A 16960-nucleotide genomic window follows, 5' to 3' on the forward strand; every position below is an offset into this window, starting at 1 on the left:
CGTCACCAGATAGTGATCTGACCATGACAAGGGGGTGGTGGATATACCCCTGACTTCCAGATCACTCCCTGCTTCTCCAGAAACAACTACAAGGTCTAGTGCATGACCAGCTACATGGTTGGGCCCAGTTAGAATAGCGTATAGCTCCCAGGAAGCCATAGTGTCCATGAAGTCCTGGGGTGCCCCCGTGAGGATGGCCTCTGAATGTACATTGAAGTCCCCCAACACCAATAAGTTAGGGGACTGCACTTCAGGGATGTACGAAAGTCACTTACCTTTTCGATGTGGTGATTTGCGGTGGGGGGGAGGCACTCTGCACCTCCCCTTGAAATCCTAATCCGGCTGGCTCTGCTCTGCGGAGATTCCACGGAGCTGCTGGCCAGGGCCGCCCGCAGCCGGACATCCGGCCGCCAGGCAGCCTGTAAGCAAAAAAAAAAAAAAAGCATACGCAAATGACAGCAGCTATGGCGGCTGCCATTTGCGTTCCCTTTTTTCGCTGTGTAGTGGGCACCATTTGCGTTCCTTTTTTTTCCGCCATAATAGCTTACGTAAATATTTGCGTAGGCTAAAACAGCAAAAAAAGGAACACAGATGGCGGCCACCATATCTGCCGCCATTTGTGTATGCTGTTTTGTGTTTTTTTTTGCTTGCCGTGACAGGCTACGTAAATAATTACGTTGCCTATCACGGCTATGATGAAGAAGTGAATGGCAGCCGCAGAGCTGCCGCCATTCGCAAGTCAGCACGGACGGCAGCAGATAAGTACTCCGTTTCGCATGCCTTTTGTGGGTTGTGGGGCGGGGGCTTCGTTCCGCCACGGATTTCGGGGGTTCAGCCTCACCGAGATCCATGGCAGAATTCTCTGACATCCCTACTGCACATGCACATCAGAGACCACCTCAAGCACCTCGGCCAGGGAGTCAGTCATGCAGCAGGGTGGACAGTATATGAGCAGAATCCCCAGACTGCCCTTCGGGCCTAACCTCCAGTAAATGCACTCAGCAACCTTGGTCTCCCGGAGAGGGGATCTGGTGAAGACCAAGGACTCCCGGTAGATAGCAGCCACTCCCCCTCCCTGATCCCCAGCCCTCAGCTGCTGTGCGTACAAAAACACAGCTGGGCACATGGCCACCAGAGTTGGAGCAGTAGCCTCAGCCAGCCAGGTCTCCGTAATACATGTCAGGTCTGCACCCTCATCCCGGTCAGATCATGTCATGGATGAGGGATGTTTTCTTTGCAGAGCAGCAAACAAAGGCCAGAAGATGGAGTCACGCCTCCCCCAGCCATCCTTTGGCTCTGGACAGGCCCGGAGCAGGGGACAGACTACACATCTCTCCCTTGTTCCCCATACATGGCATGGCCTGCCCCTCACGCTCCACCAGCGCCTGCCGCCCAGCCTCGGTATAGTCTGGCCCGGTGGCCCCCAACACTCCCCCCCACTGCCTCCATCAGGTGGACACATGCCCCCTTGCTTCTGCCCCTTGCAGGCTACCCACCCCTAAAAACACAACCCCCCCCCCCCGTTAAACAAAAATCAAAACATCCCCTTTACCAATACTGGCTGTCCCAGGCCACCTCTGCCAGCCAGCTTATATGGTCCCTCCAGGAGGAACAGGTGGCAACAGTCAGCAGCAGCTGGCTCAGTACCTGGGGGCCTGGTCCTGCAGGGAGTGGCGGTCTGCCAGGCAGAAGCCCACAGGAAGGGCGGTGGTGGTGGCTGCAGCAGCAAGCAGCAGGCGCTCCCTCTTCCTGGCTGGTGGCCCTCCTACAGGTACTGGCCAACTGTAGGTCAGTTGCCCCCCCCAATGGTGATTCCTTTCCCTCGCACAGCTGCTTAACTCGCTTGTTTGCTGACACTTTGTCCTCATTGGGGCTGAGACGCTTTGTCCGCTGGGGTTGAGACGCTTAGATTATTGTACATCTACGATTAATAATGATAATAAAACCAAGAAAACAGCATCATGGAAATAGTCTAGGAAATATATGGAAAAAAGGCACTGTAACAGAAGAGTTTGAAAGTGTTTTCCACTCAGAAATGATAGCTGATCAACCTATTCAAAATCTGATAAAATTGAAGCATAGGGACACCCGCAAATGTGCATTTGAAAATGGTGGCCATGTGCTAATTTGCAGTTAAGCGTCATGACTAAATCACAGCCGATACCTTACAGAATTCACTTTTGGGGGGTAATTCATGGAACGCTGTAGATTTTTCAATCCTCCAAAGTCTGTGGGAGAGCCTCAGGGCCAGCACAAGTTCCTCTGCAGTCTGAGGTATGAGCACACGATGCAGGCGCCACCACCCCGCCCAGCACATCTCCCTCCCTCGCCCACCCACCCCGTCTGTCTGCCTCCTGAGCCTATCCCACTCGCTCCCTGTCCCTTGCCACCGCTGCTGCCCTACCCACTCTTGCTGATCCTCTCAGAGCGAGCTCTCTGAAGAGCCGTGTTGGCCAGAAAAGTGGCCACAGCATCTCTTTAGAGTGGCCACACCAACCACCATCAGGGGGCGTGGCCTCACCCACTGACAACAGGAGCACGACCACGCTCATCTGGGGTCATATGGCCCGTGGAAGTCTGGGGTGGGGCATCTGCCCCCTCCCCAATTTGGGTTCTGTGCCCCAGGCAGCTTAAAGCATAGTAATCAGGAACTAGGTTTGAATACACCCAGACACAGAGGGTGTCTCTACATTAAGCAAAAAAACCCTCCGCACATCCTTTCTGGGGCTTCCTGCTTTCTCTTTCTTTGTGAGATTAGGATGGGATTCTTTACACAGCGGACACCTGGTTTGCACAGAGGAAGTGCCTCCCTCCCTCCCTGGCATGTGTACAAAGGAGCGGGGGGAGTGGAGGTCTTGCTTTCGTCACTTAACTTGTGCTGTACTGTTTCCTCGCAGCCCTGGGCACACTTGCATGGGAGTAAGCCTCCCCTGCATCCTTTCCCAATGGGAGAAAGCAAGGGGCCATGAAGCCAGTTCTTGGCAGACGTGCCAGGAGGATCATCCATGCCCTGTGGCCATGCCCCTCTGATGTAATTCGGCTCATGGAGGTCTGAGTGGAGGAACATTCAGCCCCCCCCCCCCCGTTTGGTTGCCCTTCCCTGGATTACACACATACACACACCATTCACATAATACTCATGGTCCCCCCTCACATACTGTCTCACTACTCTTCTATGTATGCATTCCACTCACGTATCCCATTTTCGTACTTACCAGGGCTGGCCCTACTATTAGGCAGAGTGAGGCAGTTCCCTCGGGTGGCAGATTTGCGGTGGGTGGGAGGGGTTAGTAACATCCTAGTGTCTTTTGGGGTTGGAAATCCACAGGTTTCTTTTAAGATGCAACTGCCAGGGCTGATGCTAGATTGAAATGCATTTTTTTTTAATTCTTTGAAAATGTTCAAATTTGCTATTTACTTGTAGCAAAAATATCATTAGTGGGAGGCAGTGTGGTAGAAACGACACTGAAAGATTGGTTTCCCCAGTTCCTGAATACTTTCATCCTGATCTTGTGTGGTGCTCAGACCTTTGTACAATGAAACCCATTTTACAGCACAATCCTTTGCATATTCACTCAGAAGAATCCATGCTCTGATAACTTCTCGTCTGAATTACTGCAATGCGTTATACGTGGGGCTGCCTTTGAAAACGGTCCGGAAACTTCAGCTGGTCCAAAATAGGGCAGCAAGATTGTTAACAGCGACTGGCCTGCGAGCTCATATTACGCCAGTACTTTTCCAGCTGCACTGGCTGCCAGTCCATTTCTGGGCCTGATTCAAAGTGCTGGTGTTAACATTCAGAGCCCTTAACGACTTGGGGCCAGGTTACCTGAAGGATCGCCTCCTCCCATATGTGCCTGCCCGGACCTTAAGATCATTGTCAGTGGCCCTTCTCCATGAGCCCCTGCCAAAGGAAGTGAGACAGGTGGCTACTAGGAGGAAGGCTTTTTCTGCTGTGGCACCCCGGCTCTGGAATGAGCTCCCTAGTGAGCTCATTCGCCTGGCATCTACATTGTATTCCTTTCAGCGCCAGGTGAAGACCTTTTTATTTTCCCAGGCATTTTAGCATTTTATTTTTAAGGAGTATTTTAAACTCCTGCACTGCTGCTAGGTTTTATTGTGCTTGTATTGTTATATTGTGGTTTTAATGTTCTATATATTTTAAATTGTTTTATTGTGTGTTGTTTGGTTTTAATTTTTGTGAACCGCCCAGAGAGCTTCAGCTATTGGGCGGTATAGAAATAATTAAATAAATAAATAAAATAAGAAGTACTTGGGGCCTTCTCAGTAGTGGCACCATGAATCTGAAACTCTTTCCTTGGAGAAATCCACCATGCCGCCGCCCCCATTTTTTAAACCATCTTTGGAAAACCTTTTTATTTCATTAGTTTTAGGGCTGATTTTATTCTTTCTGCTGGCTCTTAGTTTAGATTTTTATGCTGATGTGTTTTAAGCTGTTTGATATTGTGAAATGTTTTACTGTTTCACTTTTTCCTTTACTGTAAACTGCATTGGGAAAAATGTTATTACGGCATAAAAATGTCTAAAATAAAAAATAAACAAGCCTCAGACTGTTCAATGGGACCTATTTATTTCTATATTTATTTGATTTGTACTCCACCTTTCTACCAAGAAAAATGGCACTCCGGGTGGCTTACAATCACAAATAAAACTTGATAAAAACAATAATAAAACAAATGCATTGAAACACAATTACAAACACAACAATAACAGAGTAAAAACAGCATCCAACCCACCAGATCTGCTTACACATCAAAGGCCCGCTTGAATAAAAAAAGTCTTTGCCTGCCAGCAGAAGAGCAACAGGGAGGGTACGAATCTAGCCTCCCTCCGGAGGAAGTTCCACAGCCAGGGAGCGACCACTGAGAAGGCCCTCTCTCGTGTTGCCACCAAACACGACTCTGAAGGTGGCGGTCTCGAAAGAAGGTCCTCTCCCAAAGATCCATGTAGGAGTGCAGGGGACTGCCGCCTTACAGTGCAATCCTCCTATGCTTCCTTATTCAGAAGTAAATCTCACAGTCTTTAAAAAGGGCTTACTTCCTAGGAAACTTGTATAGGACTTCAGCCTTAGTAAGCCCCACTGAACACAATGGTACTTACTTCTGGTAAACATGCATAGGATTTCACTGTTAATAACATATCAACAAGTCAGGTGTTAGAGGTGTAGTCTAGTGGGCTGTTTCCTCTTCTTCCTCATCCTCTCCTGTGGCAGTTAAGAATTCATATATCACTGCACAGACTCCTAACAGCCAGGCCAACACGGTGCCAGCAGAGAATATGCAGAAGCCAACCAGCCCCAGGAAAAGATAGTCTCGGTCATCAAAATGGACGTAGCACTTGTAATGGAGCTCTTCCTGTGCCTCTTCCAGCATTCTCAAGCCATGCGCAAAAGCGGGGCTGCAGCAGGTGACGTTATCAGAGTCTGCAGAGGAAACACAGGGATGACAACAAGCCTGAGCTTGTGCATAAAGCCAATTACGGACATGTTTGTGCCTGTGGCCTTCATCATTAACAGACCTAGAACTGACCATGAAACTCAACCTGCAGCATGAGAGGTGTGCAGTGGGAGGAGGAAATCAATATAAAATAAAAAGTCTTCTCTACTTCGAGCCTCTGGTTCAGCAGATTCTGCCTGAAATGGGGAAGCTGAGCCATGATACTTCCAGAGCCAATGTCCGTACTTCACTTAAGGAAATCTGAACAATGGAACACCCTACTACAAGGAAATAGCTGGGGCAAAGAATTTTGAAATTTCCAAAGAGTGATTAGATACAAATATAACATGATACCCGCAGTTGCCAGTTCATTATGCCAAACTCTGACTCCATCTGCCACCATTTTTTGATTGGCTCTGACCCTATGCAAACATTTTATGACTGGTGCGCCCCAGTCATCTTTAGCTCTCTCAAGAAGCCCCTGGGGGTAAAAAGTTTGAGAACCTCTTATCTAAATGCCTGCATAAGCAGCAAGCAATCATGGTGTCAGAAGCCAGCTTGAAAACATGTTCATTGCAGCATTTGTGAACATGAATTCCTTCCAGCCTCTGCCTCCACTTGTCTTACATGGAAATCTGGCTGAGATGTTGGGAGCAAAGATTTTGACCGTCTCCACACAAAGCTATTATCCTGCAATTGAGATTGGTTACTCATGGAGGTTTGCGGGTCCTTTACGTGATGTCATCAACCTCCAGGGCGTCTCTTCTGCTAACTGACCATTACCCTGGTTTTTTAAAGAATGGAGATAATGCAGCAAGGAACATTAATCTGCTATATCGGCTATGTGTCATGGCACAGTGTCGCTATACCACAGTGGCATCTAGTGGCTGTATAATGAAACATATAGAAGTTGAGGACAAAGGAAGTCCCTGAATTAAAGCATGTGTCCACTCATGTAAAGGAGCTGATCTTAATATCCCGCAAAGAATCCAGAAGCAAAAGCCCTGGTAAAGGTGTGGGATTTTAAGCTCATGTAGAAAAGCTTCCTATCTCACTGCAATTTGTGTGGAGAGTTGATTTATTCATTACATTCTATACCACCCAATAGCCAAAGCTCTATAGAATGCCTCTAGTGCCTATAGAAGGCTTCGATATCCTGAGATTTATCTAAATGCATGCATAAGCAACAGATACTACAAGTGTTCACTTTACTTTCATAGACTTTCCCCTGATGAAGAGCAACTTAGCTTGAAATGTGCAGGGAAACCTTGGCACAGTATCATTTAAATTAATGCTTTTGCACACTGTGTGACTTTCTACTATGGCCCCCACACCTCACCGGCTGAACATCAGGAAAAACTTCCTGCCTGTTAGAGCAATATCACAATGGAACCAATATAAGCCAACAATGTGATGTGGTTGCAAAAAAGGCAAATGCTATTTTGGGCTGCATTAATAGAATTATAGCTTCCAAATCATGTGAAGTACTAGTTCCCCTCTACTCAGCACTGGTTAGGCCTCATCTGCAGTACTGTGTCCGGTTTTCGGCACCACACTTTAAGAAGGATGCAGACAAACTGGAGAGGGTTCAGAGGAGGGCAACAAAGATGATCAGGGGACTGGAAACAAAGCCCTATGAGGAGAGACTGAAAGAACTGGGCATGTTTAGCCTTGAGAAGAGAAGACTGAGGGGAGATCAGATAGCGCTCTTCAAGTACTTGAGAGGTTGTCACAGAGAGGAAGGCCAGCATCTCTTCTCGATCATCCCAGAGTGCAGGACACGGAATAATGGGCTCAAGTTACAGGAAGCCAGATTCCGGCTGAACGTCAGGAAAAACTTCCTGACTGTTAGAGCAATATGACAATGGAACCCATTACCTAGGGAGGTGGTGGGCTCTCCCACACTGGAGGCACTCAAGATGAAGCTGGACAGCCATCTGTCTGGGGTGCTTTGGCTTAAATCCCTGCATTGAGAAGGGGGTTGGACTTGGTGGTCTTATAGGCCCCTTCCAACCCTACAGTTCTGATTCTATGACACCCCTGGTTGGTGCAGCTCTCCTTCAGATTGACATCTGGCATCTGCACTTGAAATGCATGAGCATCAGCATGGGCAGGTGAGGAATGTGTGCTGGGGGTATTTAAGTAGTATGTCTTTCAAGAGGAGGAAGTTTCCCCATGATTCCTTACTTGCAATACAAATGTTCTATTAAATTCCCCTGTGACTAACTAGGGATGTACGAAAATCACTTACCTTTCGCGGATTATGCTGATGGTGGGGGGGGAGGCGCTCCATCCCTCCCCCCGGAATCCTGGACGGGGGGGGAGGCACTCCGTTCCTCCCCCCCCCCGGAATCCTGGCCGGCCGGCTGTGCTCCGCAGCAATTCTGCGGAGCCGCCGGCCAGCTCCACCAGCAGCCGGCCATCCGGCTGCTGGCTAGCAGGGACGCAAATGGCGGCCGCCATAGCCGCCGCCATTTGCGTCCCTGCAGTCAGCCGTGATAGGCTACGTAAATGTTTACGTAGCCTGTCACGGCTGACTTTTTAAACGCGCATACGCAAATGGCGGCGGCCATGGCCGCCGCCATTTGCGTTCCTTATTTTGGCACGTCTTAGTCTATGTAAACATTTACGTAGACTAAGACGGCGAAAATAAGGGAATGCAAATAGTGTAGTGTCTACGCTATTTGCGTTCCCCTTATTTTCGCCGTCTTAGTCTATGTAAATGTTTACGTAGACTAAGACGTGCCAAAATAAGGAACGCAAATGGCGGCGGCCATGGCCACCGCCATTTGCGTATGCACTTTTTTGGGTTTTTTTTTAAGTCAGCCGTGATAGGCTACATAAACATTTACGTAGCCTATCACAATTTTTTAAAAAAACCTAGCCGTGATAGGCTACGTAAATCTTTACGTAGCCTATCACGTTTTTTTGTTTTGTTTTTTAAACTGGAAATGGAGGCGGCGGCCGGTTGGAAGACCAGCTGCCGCAGCCACCGCTGCCAGAGCCGCTGCCGGAGCCGCCACCGGAGCCGCTGCCGCCAGGAAGATCCACCCAAGGTAAGTCTCGTCCTGGGGGGGTGGGGGGGCGGGCCGTTCCGCCACCAATTTCGGGGGGCCAAATGTGCTGGCATTCGGCCTCCCCGAGATCCGTGGAGGAACTTTCGTACATCTCTATGACTAACATGGCTGTGTGCCAGCAGGGTACAACTGCAATTGCCTTCTTTGCCTTTGGCTATTCCCCATGGCACACATATAGGACAGCTTATATTTCCCCTGTGCCGCACACAACAGGGGTTGGATTGTGTGTGTGTGTTGTTCGCTTTATACGTTTGCACAAACTGGCATTCTGCATTTATCTCTGATGCATGTCCTCAGCATAGTAGTTATGGGATAGTGAGGGTTTCTCCTATGAAGTGTTTATTTTAAAAGGATGATCTATGAGAGGGTCAACAAGGCCTCACATCCCCACAGCAGATGATCTGCCCCTGCATAATCCTCCACATAAGTATCAGAGGAAATAAATGAGGTAATGTGGGTGTGCTCCAAATAGCCAAATAACAAAAAGCATGATTAAGGGTGTGCTTGCTACTCAAAAGCCCCTAAACGTGGAGGCTTCCAAGATTTCTCTGCCTTGCCAGGCTTCAGCTGGCAGGGCCGAAGGAGTGGCAGAGGTGATCTTTGTCTCCTCGCCCTCCAATTTATTTTTGCTAGACAGGCTTTTCAGCCCATCTAGCGAGGATGCTTTGGAGGGGGAGGGAAGGAGTCTGGAGGAGGCTCAGGATAAATCATATTGTGGCCTCTCTGGCCTCCTCCTTTTCCCCCTCTCCAAGGTTGATTTTCTGACCTTGGAGAGACAGACAAAGTAGTTCTCTCCATGCCGGCTATAGGAGGGGGAACAGATCTCCAACTCCCCCTTCTGTGGTTGGAGTGCTGTCTCCATCCTTGGATGGGATTTTCCCAGCCATCCTATGGTCCCTGGGATGCTGGCCCTGGGACCATAGGATTGCTCTCTAAAAGAGTCGGATAGCATAAGATACACTGAATTTCCTACCTACGGGGCACATGTGCCACAAAACCATCTTCAGCAATGTCAACTTGGGGGTCAACTTGTGTTGCACAACCCCCTTGCCACTTGGCAATTTGTAAAGCAAAATGCAGGGTGGTCACAAATCAAGCAGCTGTTCCTAGAGATATCTTCTTCTCTCCCATTTCTTGGCCTAAAGCCTTACAATACTTAATGTTGCTACTTGGTGATGACAGGGGAAGCCAGTGGAAATGTCAGAAACTTCTGACATTCTCCGCTGTGTGTCAAGAAACATCAAATGACAGTGGAATCAGTATACATTTTTAAACGCAAGTAGGTCTCACTGAGTTCAACAGGGCTTCCTCTCAGGAAACTGGGTACAGGATTGCAGCATCAGTGACCCATTTTCATTTAATAGTAAACATCTGCATATACCAAAATACATATATTTCATCTTTTTTAATTAGACTTTATTTAGAGGGTTAACTACCCTGGGAACATGCTGAAAGTGTGGGGAATATAATATAATAATAAAGGAGGATGTGTGTCTGTCCATCCATCTGTCAATCTGTACATCCGCATGACAACATCATTGTGCCAAGATTATGAAACGTAGATGCCTGAAACTTGTCATGCACAATAAGGGGACTATAGAGGTATGCACCTTAGGGTTAACTTGTTTTTAAAGTGCATTAGGGAGCAATCCTATGGCTGCTAGACAGCAGCTAGACAGCCATAGGATATGCTGTTTTCCGGGAACTGACCTCGCAGCCTGCGCTCCCAGGTTGGTTCCCGGGGAACCAACCTCACCGCACTTCCGCGCTGCCTCAGAGGCAGCGCAGAACACCCCTGTCCTCTGCACTCGCAAGAGGAGCGCGGAGCAGCTGGAAAGGGGCGTGGCTGGGGGCACTCTGGGACAGGAAGATCGTAACTGCCTGTACGACACATCCTATCCTACAGCAGCAGCTTCCTTCCCCGCTCCGACCTCCCTCAGCTAGACAGCTGCAATTGGCTCTCTAGCCGAAAAAGCAGGGCAGGAGAAGCATGGAGGAAATGATCCCCTCCATGCTTCTCCTGCCCTGCTTTGGATAGGCGGTCACCTCCGAGTTTGGAGGCGGCCACCTATCTAGATAGGATTGCGCCCTTAATTAATTTTAATGTGTCCATGTGGATGAAGCCCACACTAACATCTTTAGCCTCTAGGGGCAGACTTAACTCAGCCAGCACATAGTTTTGTAATCCATACAGTTTGAAGCCAGGGAAGATTAGCAGGCCAAGGGACAGAGTTATTACACCTGCCTGCTCCCCGCTGCTGTGCCGAGCACCCGCCCCTTTGGGGAATGGAGTGGACAGGTCCATCCTTCAGGGAGCTCCAGTGATGCACCATTGGAGCAGCCATGCCTAGTGGTGCCAGCAGTCATGGCTCTGCTCAGACGGTGTGGGCACAATGTGTCGGATTCTGACTGAAGTTTAAATTTGCTCAAAAGCCTTGTATCTAACTCAGGACTATTTCCAACCGGTGCGAAGCCAGGCCCGTTCGCTGATGATGTCATATAATGTACTAGGAGAGGCTAGAAACTATCCAGAATTCTGAAGAAATATGTTGCATTCTGGCATTTTCTTTTACATATTTTGATTTAATTTGACATCACTGAAAAACATTCTCAGGTGTCTTGAAAGTTGTACTTTCAGTTATGGAATAGCTCGATGAACTTTTCCCATTGATTCTGGCCTTTTTTTAGCCCCACAAATTCCCACATCCTCCCCGGTCTACCCTCAGTTCATGAGATACTGGCATCTCTTTGTTCTCTTGAGTTACTTTGCACAGATAACCATAGCCAACCTTTTTCTTACAATAATGTGATTCAATACAATAATAAATAGGTACAATAATAAATAAATGCAGCATGTTTGAATGGCACAAGTTAGAATTGTGCACAAAGAATTCTGCACAATAACAGGACATCTGATAAAAGTAACATGCACTAAACTAAGACAAATTACCAGTAACGGCCTGGACACTGAAATCCTGTTCAGGCATTAAGCCCAAGCAGGTATGTAAGCTCTTTTTAAGGGCACAGGATCATGCGCACTGGCCCTGCCCCAACATCTGAGTGTGCTCTGGCACACACCACTTTGTAGAGTGCAGCTAACACAGACTGGAGAGGGGAAGGAGGGAAGAGGTTGTCTGAATCCACTCTCACACAAGAGATGGTAGCAGTCAAATGAAGCCGCCAAGTTATCTGTGTTATCTTGTGCCACCAGCCAACATGGAACAGGGTGTGTCTTATTTCACTTCCAGAAGGAAAGAGGAGCTCTTCTTGCCAGATAAGCTTACACCCAGCATTAAAGTTTAACCACTGCTCTCACACACAGCCCAGCGCAGTGCAAAATGTGTCTGTTTCACACACACTGTGCTGCTCTTCGGAAGCTATAGGGGAGCTGCGTGACATAGGTGAGAAGGGGAGCTGCCTTGGCCAACACAAAAGAAACCTCCCTTTCCTTTCAACCCTTTGCCTTCCTTTCTCTGATAGTTTTGATGCTGGGAATGGAAAACCTTTCAGGCAGCATAGCTTTATCTGTATTCAGGGTGAGGAGGGAAGAGGATCCAGAAAAGGAGTGCTCTGACATTGACAGGAGAAACCCCACTTTGTAAAAGTGGAAATGAACGGTCAAAACATTTCCCAAACCATAAGGCCTTTTGCCAACTTTAACAATCACAAAGAAAGCAACAACAATGGACCTCAGCAAAATTCTAGGTAATAAAACACAAAGGATGCCACTCAGAAGAGTTGAGAAACTCTCATGCCATTTTCTGACTCAGAAATTAGTCAGGTTGGTCCATGAATGTCATCAGGGAGGTCTTAATTGCAGATGAGGGAATGAGGAGCCAAGAAGAAACTCTGCATGACTTTGCCCAGCATTTTCCAAGAGCAGTGATTCTCCATTAACTCCAGCAGCAACATACTTCACTTCTGCAATACTCGCACTGCCACTTCACTGAGTAGTAACTTCCTGCTGTCCCTGCTTTGTCCTTCAGACAGGGGAGGTAAGTAGTGGCTGTTCCACATGGCTTTGCTCTAAGTATGGGGATGTGGAGGATTTTATTTTACTTTTAAAAATGCAGAAGGAGTTGCACTGAACCCCACAGACTATGCATATTCTCATTCCAGCCGCCCAGGTTAAACAGCAGTAGTGGAACATGATGCCACTGCTGAGCAAGCATGAACCCCACAGCTCATCTGGTGATAAAGCAGCCCCTTGTTTTCTGGGCATTTAAAACTCACCTGGGATAGTGACCCCACTCTCTTTTATCCAGCTGCTCAGTTCCATGAAGGAGCAGTTACAGAACCAGGGATTCCCACTTAAGCCCAGGCTCCTCAGCTTGGGCAGGTCTCTGATGGTGCTCGTGTCCATGAACATCAAGCTGCAGCGGCTCACATCGAGGTGCCTTAGCCAGGTATTGTTGGCGAAGGAGTCCTTCTCAATCTCCACCAGGCCAGGGTTGTCTGAGAGCTTTAGCACAACCAGGCTACTGAGTTGGGAGAAGGTGCCGAACGTTACCTGTGTGAGATTGTTGAAACTGAGGTCCAGGTAGACCAGCTTGATGATGCTGACAAAAGTGAAATCCAGGTCCTCGCCTAAAGTGTTGCCACTGCAATCCAGGTAGATCAAGTCGCTGAGGAAGTTCAGCTCCACTGATGGCAAATAGCTGAGTTTGTTTTGAGCCAGGATCAGCTGCCGGGTGTCCAGTGGGATTGTGGCTGGAAACTCTCCCAGCTGCTTGCCTGTGCAATTCACAGCCAGATACTGGCAAGCGCATTCCTTTGGGCAGCTCATGCCTTCTGCTGTCCAGCTGATTCCAATGAGAAGCACCATCCACAAGCTCTTGGAGCTGCCTGAAGGGGACAGGATTTGGCATCGCAAGCAGCCCACTTTTCTCTGTGTGCCCTGATGGTCACCATGCAACAATTCTGGGGGAGAAGCCATTTTTTCTCTATGCTAATCCTGAGGGGAGCTGAGGCTGTCTGTTTTCTGAGACAGCTTTGCTCATCAAGATCTCTGGCAAACTGCCGATTTCAGCACCTGAGGCAGAGAGCTCATTTTCTTGAAAGTGCAAAAGCCTCTTGCTATAGGGGGCATCTCCAGGTCCTGTTGGCTGCTAGTTGACACTTCTGTGTCATCCCCCAGGGAAGTTCGTAGACAGGTTTTTGGTGTACACTCAAGGGTGTGTTAGTGTGGCTCGTAAATTTTCAGTTTCAAGGGTAACCAGGTAAAATTGAGGGGGTTCGAGACTCACCAGGCAGGCAGCCCTTGTGTGAATGAGCTGAATGCGTACTTCCCCATTCCCCACACATTTTTTTAAGGTATGCATCCGCAAGAAGGCCAGGCTAGAACTCTTCCCCTTGATATCTAATTTTCTGTGTGCAGTGATCTATTTATTTTTATGGAGGACCATTAAACCTGGAACACTGGGATACCTAGAAGGATGTTTTGCTAAGGCACCAGAAATCTAGGGTAGGCCCTAGAAAAGTGGGCGTCGGAAAGGATGACGTTATATCCCAAGGTAATATAATGCTCTTTGCACCAGGAATGAGGCCACAAGAACACTGGCATGCATGGAACTGGGCAAACACAATTAGGCAATGGAAATCGAAAGTGTTAGGAAGATATTTACTAGACCTTGCCTAGCTGGTCTGCTAGATAAAAAGCTTCTGAAAGAATGCAGCCATTAGAGGACTTAACTCTTAACTAGGGATGGATGGACTCACTGCAGCCCGTCCTCACTGGGCACTCACTGAATCACTGTGGCTGGCCGCCCCCACTCACCACACCATGTGAGCTTCTGGACGGCCCGGTGAGTGCCCAGAAGCTGCCCATCCCCTTAGCGAGCCACCATTTTGCATAAAAATGAAAGCACAGATTTTTCCATACAAGTAATGTTGCATAAATGGTGGGTGTAAAGGGTCTATTTACACAACATTACAGGCATAAATGGACCTGTAATGTTGCATAAATGGCCCCTTTACAGGCACCATGCACGCAACACTACTTGTATGGAAAAACCCGTGCCACAATTTTTTTGCCAAATGGCGTCTTGGCGAGGGACGGGCAGCCACCAGATGCTCACGGACCACGCACCACTCGGTGAATGCCCTGGTAAGTGTACGGCAGATCAGCAAGCAGGTGCCAGGAGGCCACACAGGGGGAAGCCCACCGGACTCTACCCCCCCAACTCCTGCAACATCCCTTCTCTTAAAAAGCCATAGAGATGGCAATTCAATATGAGTTGATCAAAGCACTTGGGAGTGTTTTGGAAGAGGTAACTTCTACTTGACAAAACACTAGAAGATGTTCTAGCAGCTATTTTGAAAAGGGAAAATTTACTTCTCATGTCTCTACAAACGGAGCACAAAAGAAGGCACAGGAAAAGCAGTCCAGCCATTTAAAAAGCACTGTAGTAAAAAGGCTCACCCTTTCAGACAGCATGTACAAGATGTGGGAAAGTTCATAATGTTAGAAGGGTTTGCCCAGCTAGAGGACCACAGTGCAGGAAGATGGGGCATGTTTCTATCATGTGTCATACCGCTGGGCCTAGGTCCAGGTTTGGAAACAGAATCTGATTCAGACTTAGAGGAGAATGATTGAGAACCCAGTCCAATTATGGGAAGCTCAGAGCCTGAGAGCCTGGCTCCGCCTTGCTTCCCATCTAATTGCAGGGCGATGGAGGGTGGTACTCTCTATCAGCCACAGCCTTGAATCAGACCTCTGGTTTACAACCTGAGAAATCTTCTGTGGAACTCTGGAAGGGAGAAGGCTTCTGGGGTATCACCCAGGTTATGATGCCAACTGAAGAGGGTGGAACAGGGATGCCCTCTGTGATGTAGTGACCATTTATGACAGATTCCCATGTCAGAAGAGATCAGAAGGGGAACTTTAACAGCACCACCCATGTATTTAAGCTGATGCAGAGGCTACGGAGCCTTTGCTGAGAACATCTCTAATTGCCCGAAATACTTCCTTGCCTGGAATATTCATGAATGCTTGTCTGCCTTGAATTACCTGGACTTCTCATGAATCTTGGGCTCTTGTCTGCCTTTTATTGCCTGGACTATTCATGAACACTTGTTGTCCTTGAATTGTGTACCTTCATCTTCGATTGCCCAGAATGCTTTCTTGCCTGATCGTGACTCTTGGATTTTTGTATGCCTTGAAATCTGTGCCGTTGAGATCCTAACTTGGAATATAATCTTGGACTTGATCCCTGACTATGTAGGAATTCTAGCCTTGGGACTGTCTCTTGATCAAAGCAATGCGCTGATAGCCTTTGCATAGGCTATTGATTTATCAGGGCTATAACTGCTGTACGTTTTGCTGCAAAACTTTGAAAAGCTGGTCTGCGTAACCTGATCTACTGCAATACAGAGTGTCATTGTAATCAGTGATCTGTGACAACCAGAACACTAAATTTCTGTACACTACATTTATCACACCCTTCAGAAGACTCTGTTTTCAGTGTTCATCATTTGGAATAAAAAATGCTTCTCAGATGTTTCAAAGGAAGATGACAGAACTTCTGGGAGACATAAGGGGAGTCATTGTCTTCATGGATGACCTCCTAATACATGGCACATCAGTGGCAAGTCATGGCAAAAAAACGGACCATTGCCTCCCCTCCATTTTAGCTGGACTAAGGCTAAATAAGGCTAAATGTATGTATAATTTCATGAAGTTGGATTTGGAATGTGGAGCAGGATCCTGCTGTCCCTGCAGCTTGGCTAAAATGATCCCATTCCACCAGTCATGGCTGACCTACGCAGCAGTAATCCTGCAAGCATGAAGCCCATTTTGGGTGCCGCAGGGGCAGGCTGCAGGTGTAGCTGCTCAAGGACTGCTGCTCCAGGGCGGACAGCTTTCCTCACAGGCTGTAGAAGGGAGCTGCACTCTAGAGCACTCAAGGTTCAAGCTTCCTCCCCACCCCACACCCAAGCATAGGAGGAGGAGACAAGTTTCCTCGGTGACAGAAGTTTGCCCCCTTTTCCATTGACTGTTCCTTCTTCTTTGGGGGGCTGCTGTCTTGTTTGGACTCTCTCCCTCCTCATGGCCTTTAATGGCTACTAGCCTTGATGGCTATGTGCTACCTCCAGCACCAGGGGCAGTGAGCCTGTGTACACCAGTTGCTGGGGAGCATGGGTGGGAGGGTGCTGTTGCGCTCAGGCCCTGCTTGTGGGTCCCTGGTCGACAGCTGCTTGGCCACTGTGTGAACAGAATGCTGGACTAGGTGGACCCTTGGTCTGATCCAGCAGGGCTCTTCTGATGTTCTGAGGTTCTTTGAATAAATTGCAAAGGCTGCACCTTGCCGAAGGTCCTCAGCACTTGCTCAACAGGTGGGGTCACGAAGTGCTGGATGCCACAGTAGCCTACCAGGGCTCCCCTCCCACTTGACTCTCTTCTGCCCAGTGGACTGAGCCTTGGGCTCC

General features: G+C 48.3%; 1 protein-coding gene across 1 annotated transcript; it reads right to left on the reverse strand.

The window, feature by feature from the left end:
* Nucleotides 1-5189: 5189 nt before the first annotated feature.
* On the reverse strand, nucleotides 5190-13469 carry LOC146347653 (leucine-rich repeat-containing protein 52-like). Its single transcript, XM_084851604.1, has 2 exons — nucleotides 12767-13469; nucleotides 5190-5443 (listed from the first exon to the last, which is right to left on the reverse strand). Exons 1-2 carry the CDS (start codon nucleotides 13467-13469, stop codon nucleotides 5190-5192), a joined length of 957 nt encoding a protein of 318 aa, XP_084707730.1.
* Between the last annotated feature and the right edge of the window lie 3491 nt (nucleotides 13470-16960).

The sequence above is a fragment of the Heloderma suspectum genome, chromosome 4 (assembly GCF_057233095.1).
Source record: "Heloderma suspectum isolate Gila_16-S chromosome 4, 16-S_ref, whole genome shotgun sequence".
NCBI classification, from domain to species: Eukaryota; Metazoa; Chordata; class Lepidosauria; order Squamata; family Helodermatidae; genus Heloderma; species Heloderma suspectum.

What these genes read in the sequence shown, in the direction of transcription:
- LOC146347653 (XM_084851604.1), bottom strand. Translation starts at nt 13,469, where the DNA reads ATGGCTTCTCCCCCAGAATTGTTGCATGGTGACCATCAGGGCACACAG. An exon ending in GAGTGGGGTCACTATCCCAG is followed by an intron (nt 5,444 to 12,766) that starts GTGAGTTTTAAA and finishes TTTCCTCTGCAG; the next exon opens with ACTCTGATAACGTCACCTGC.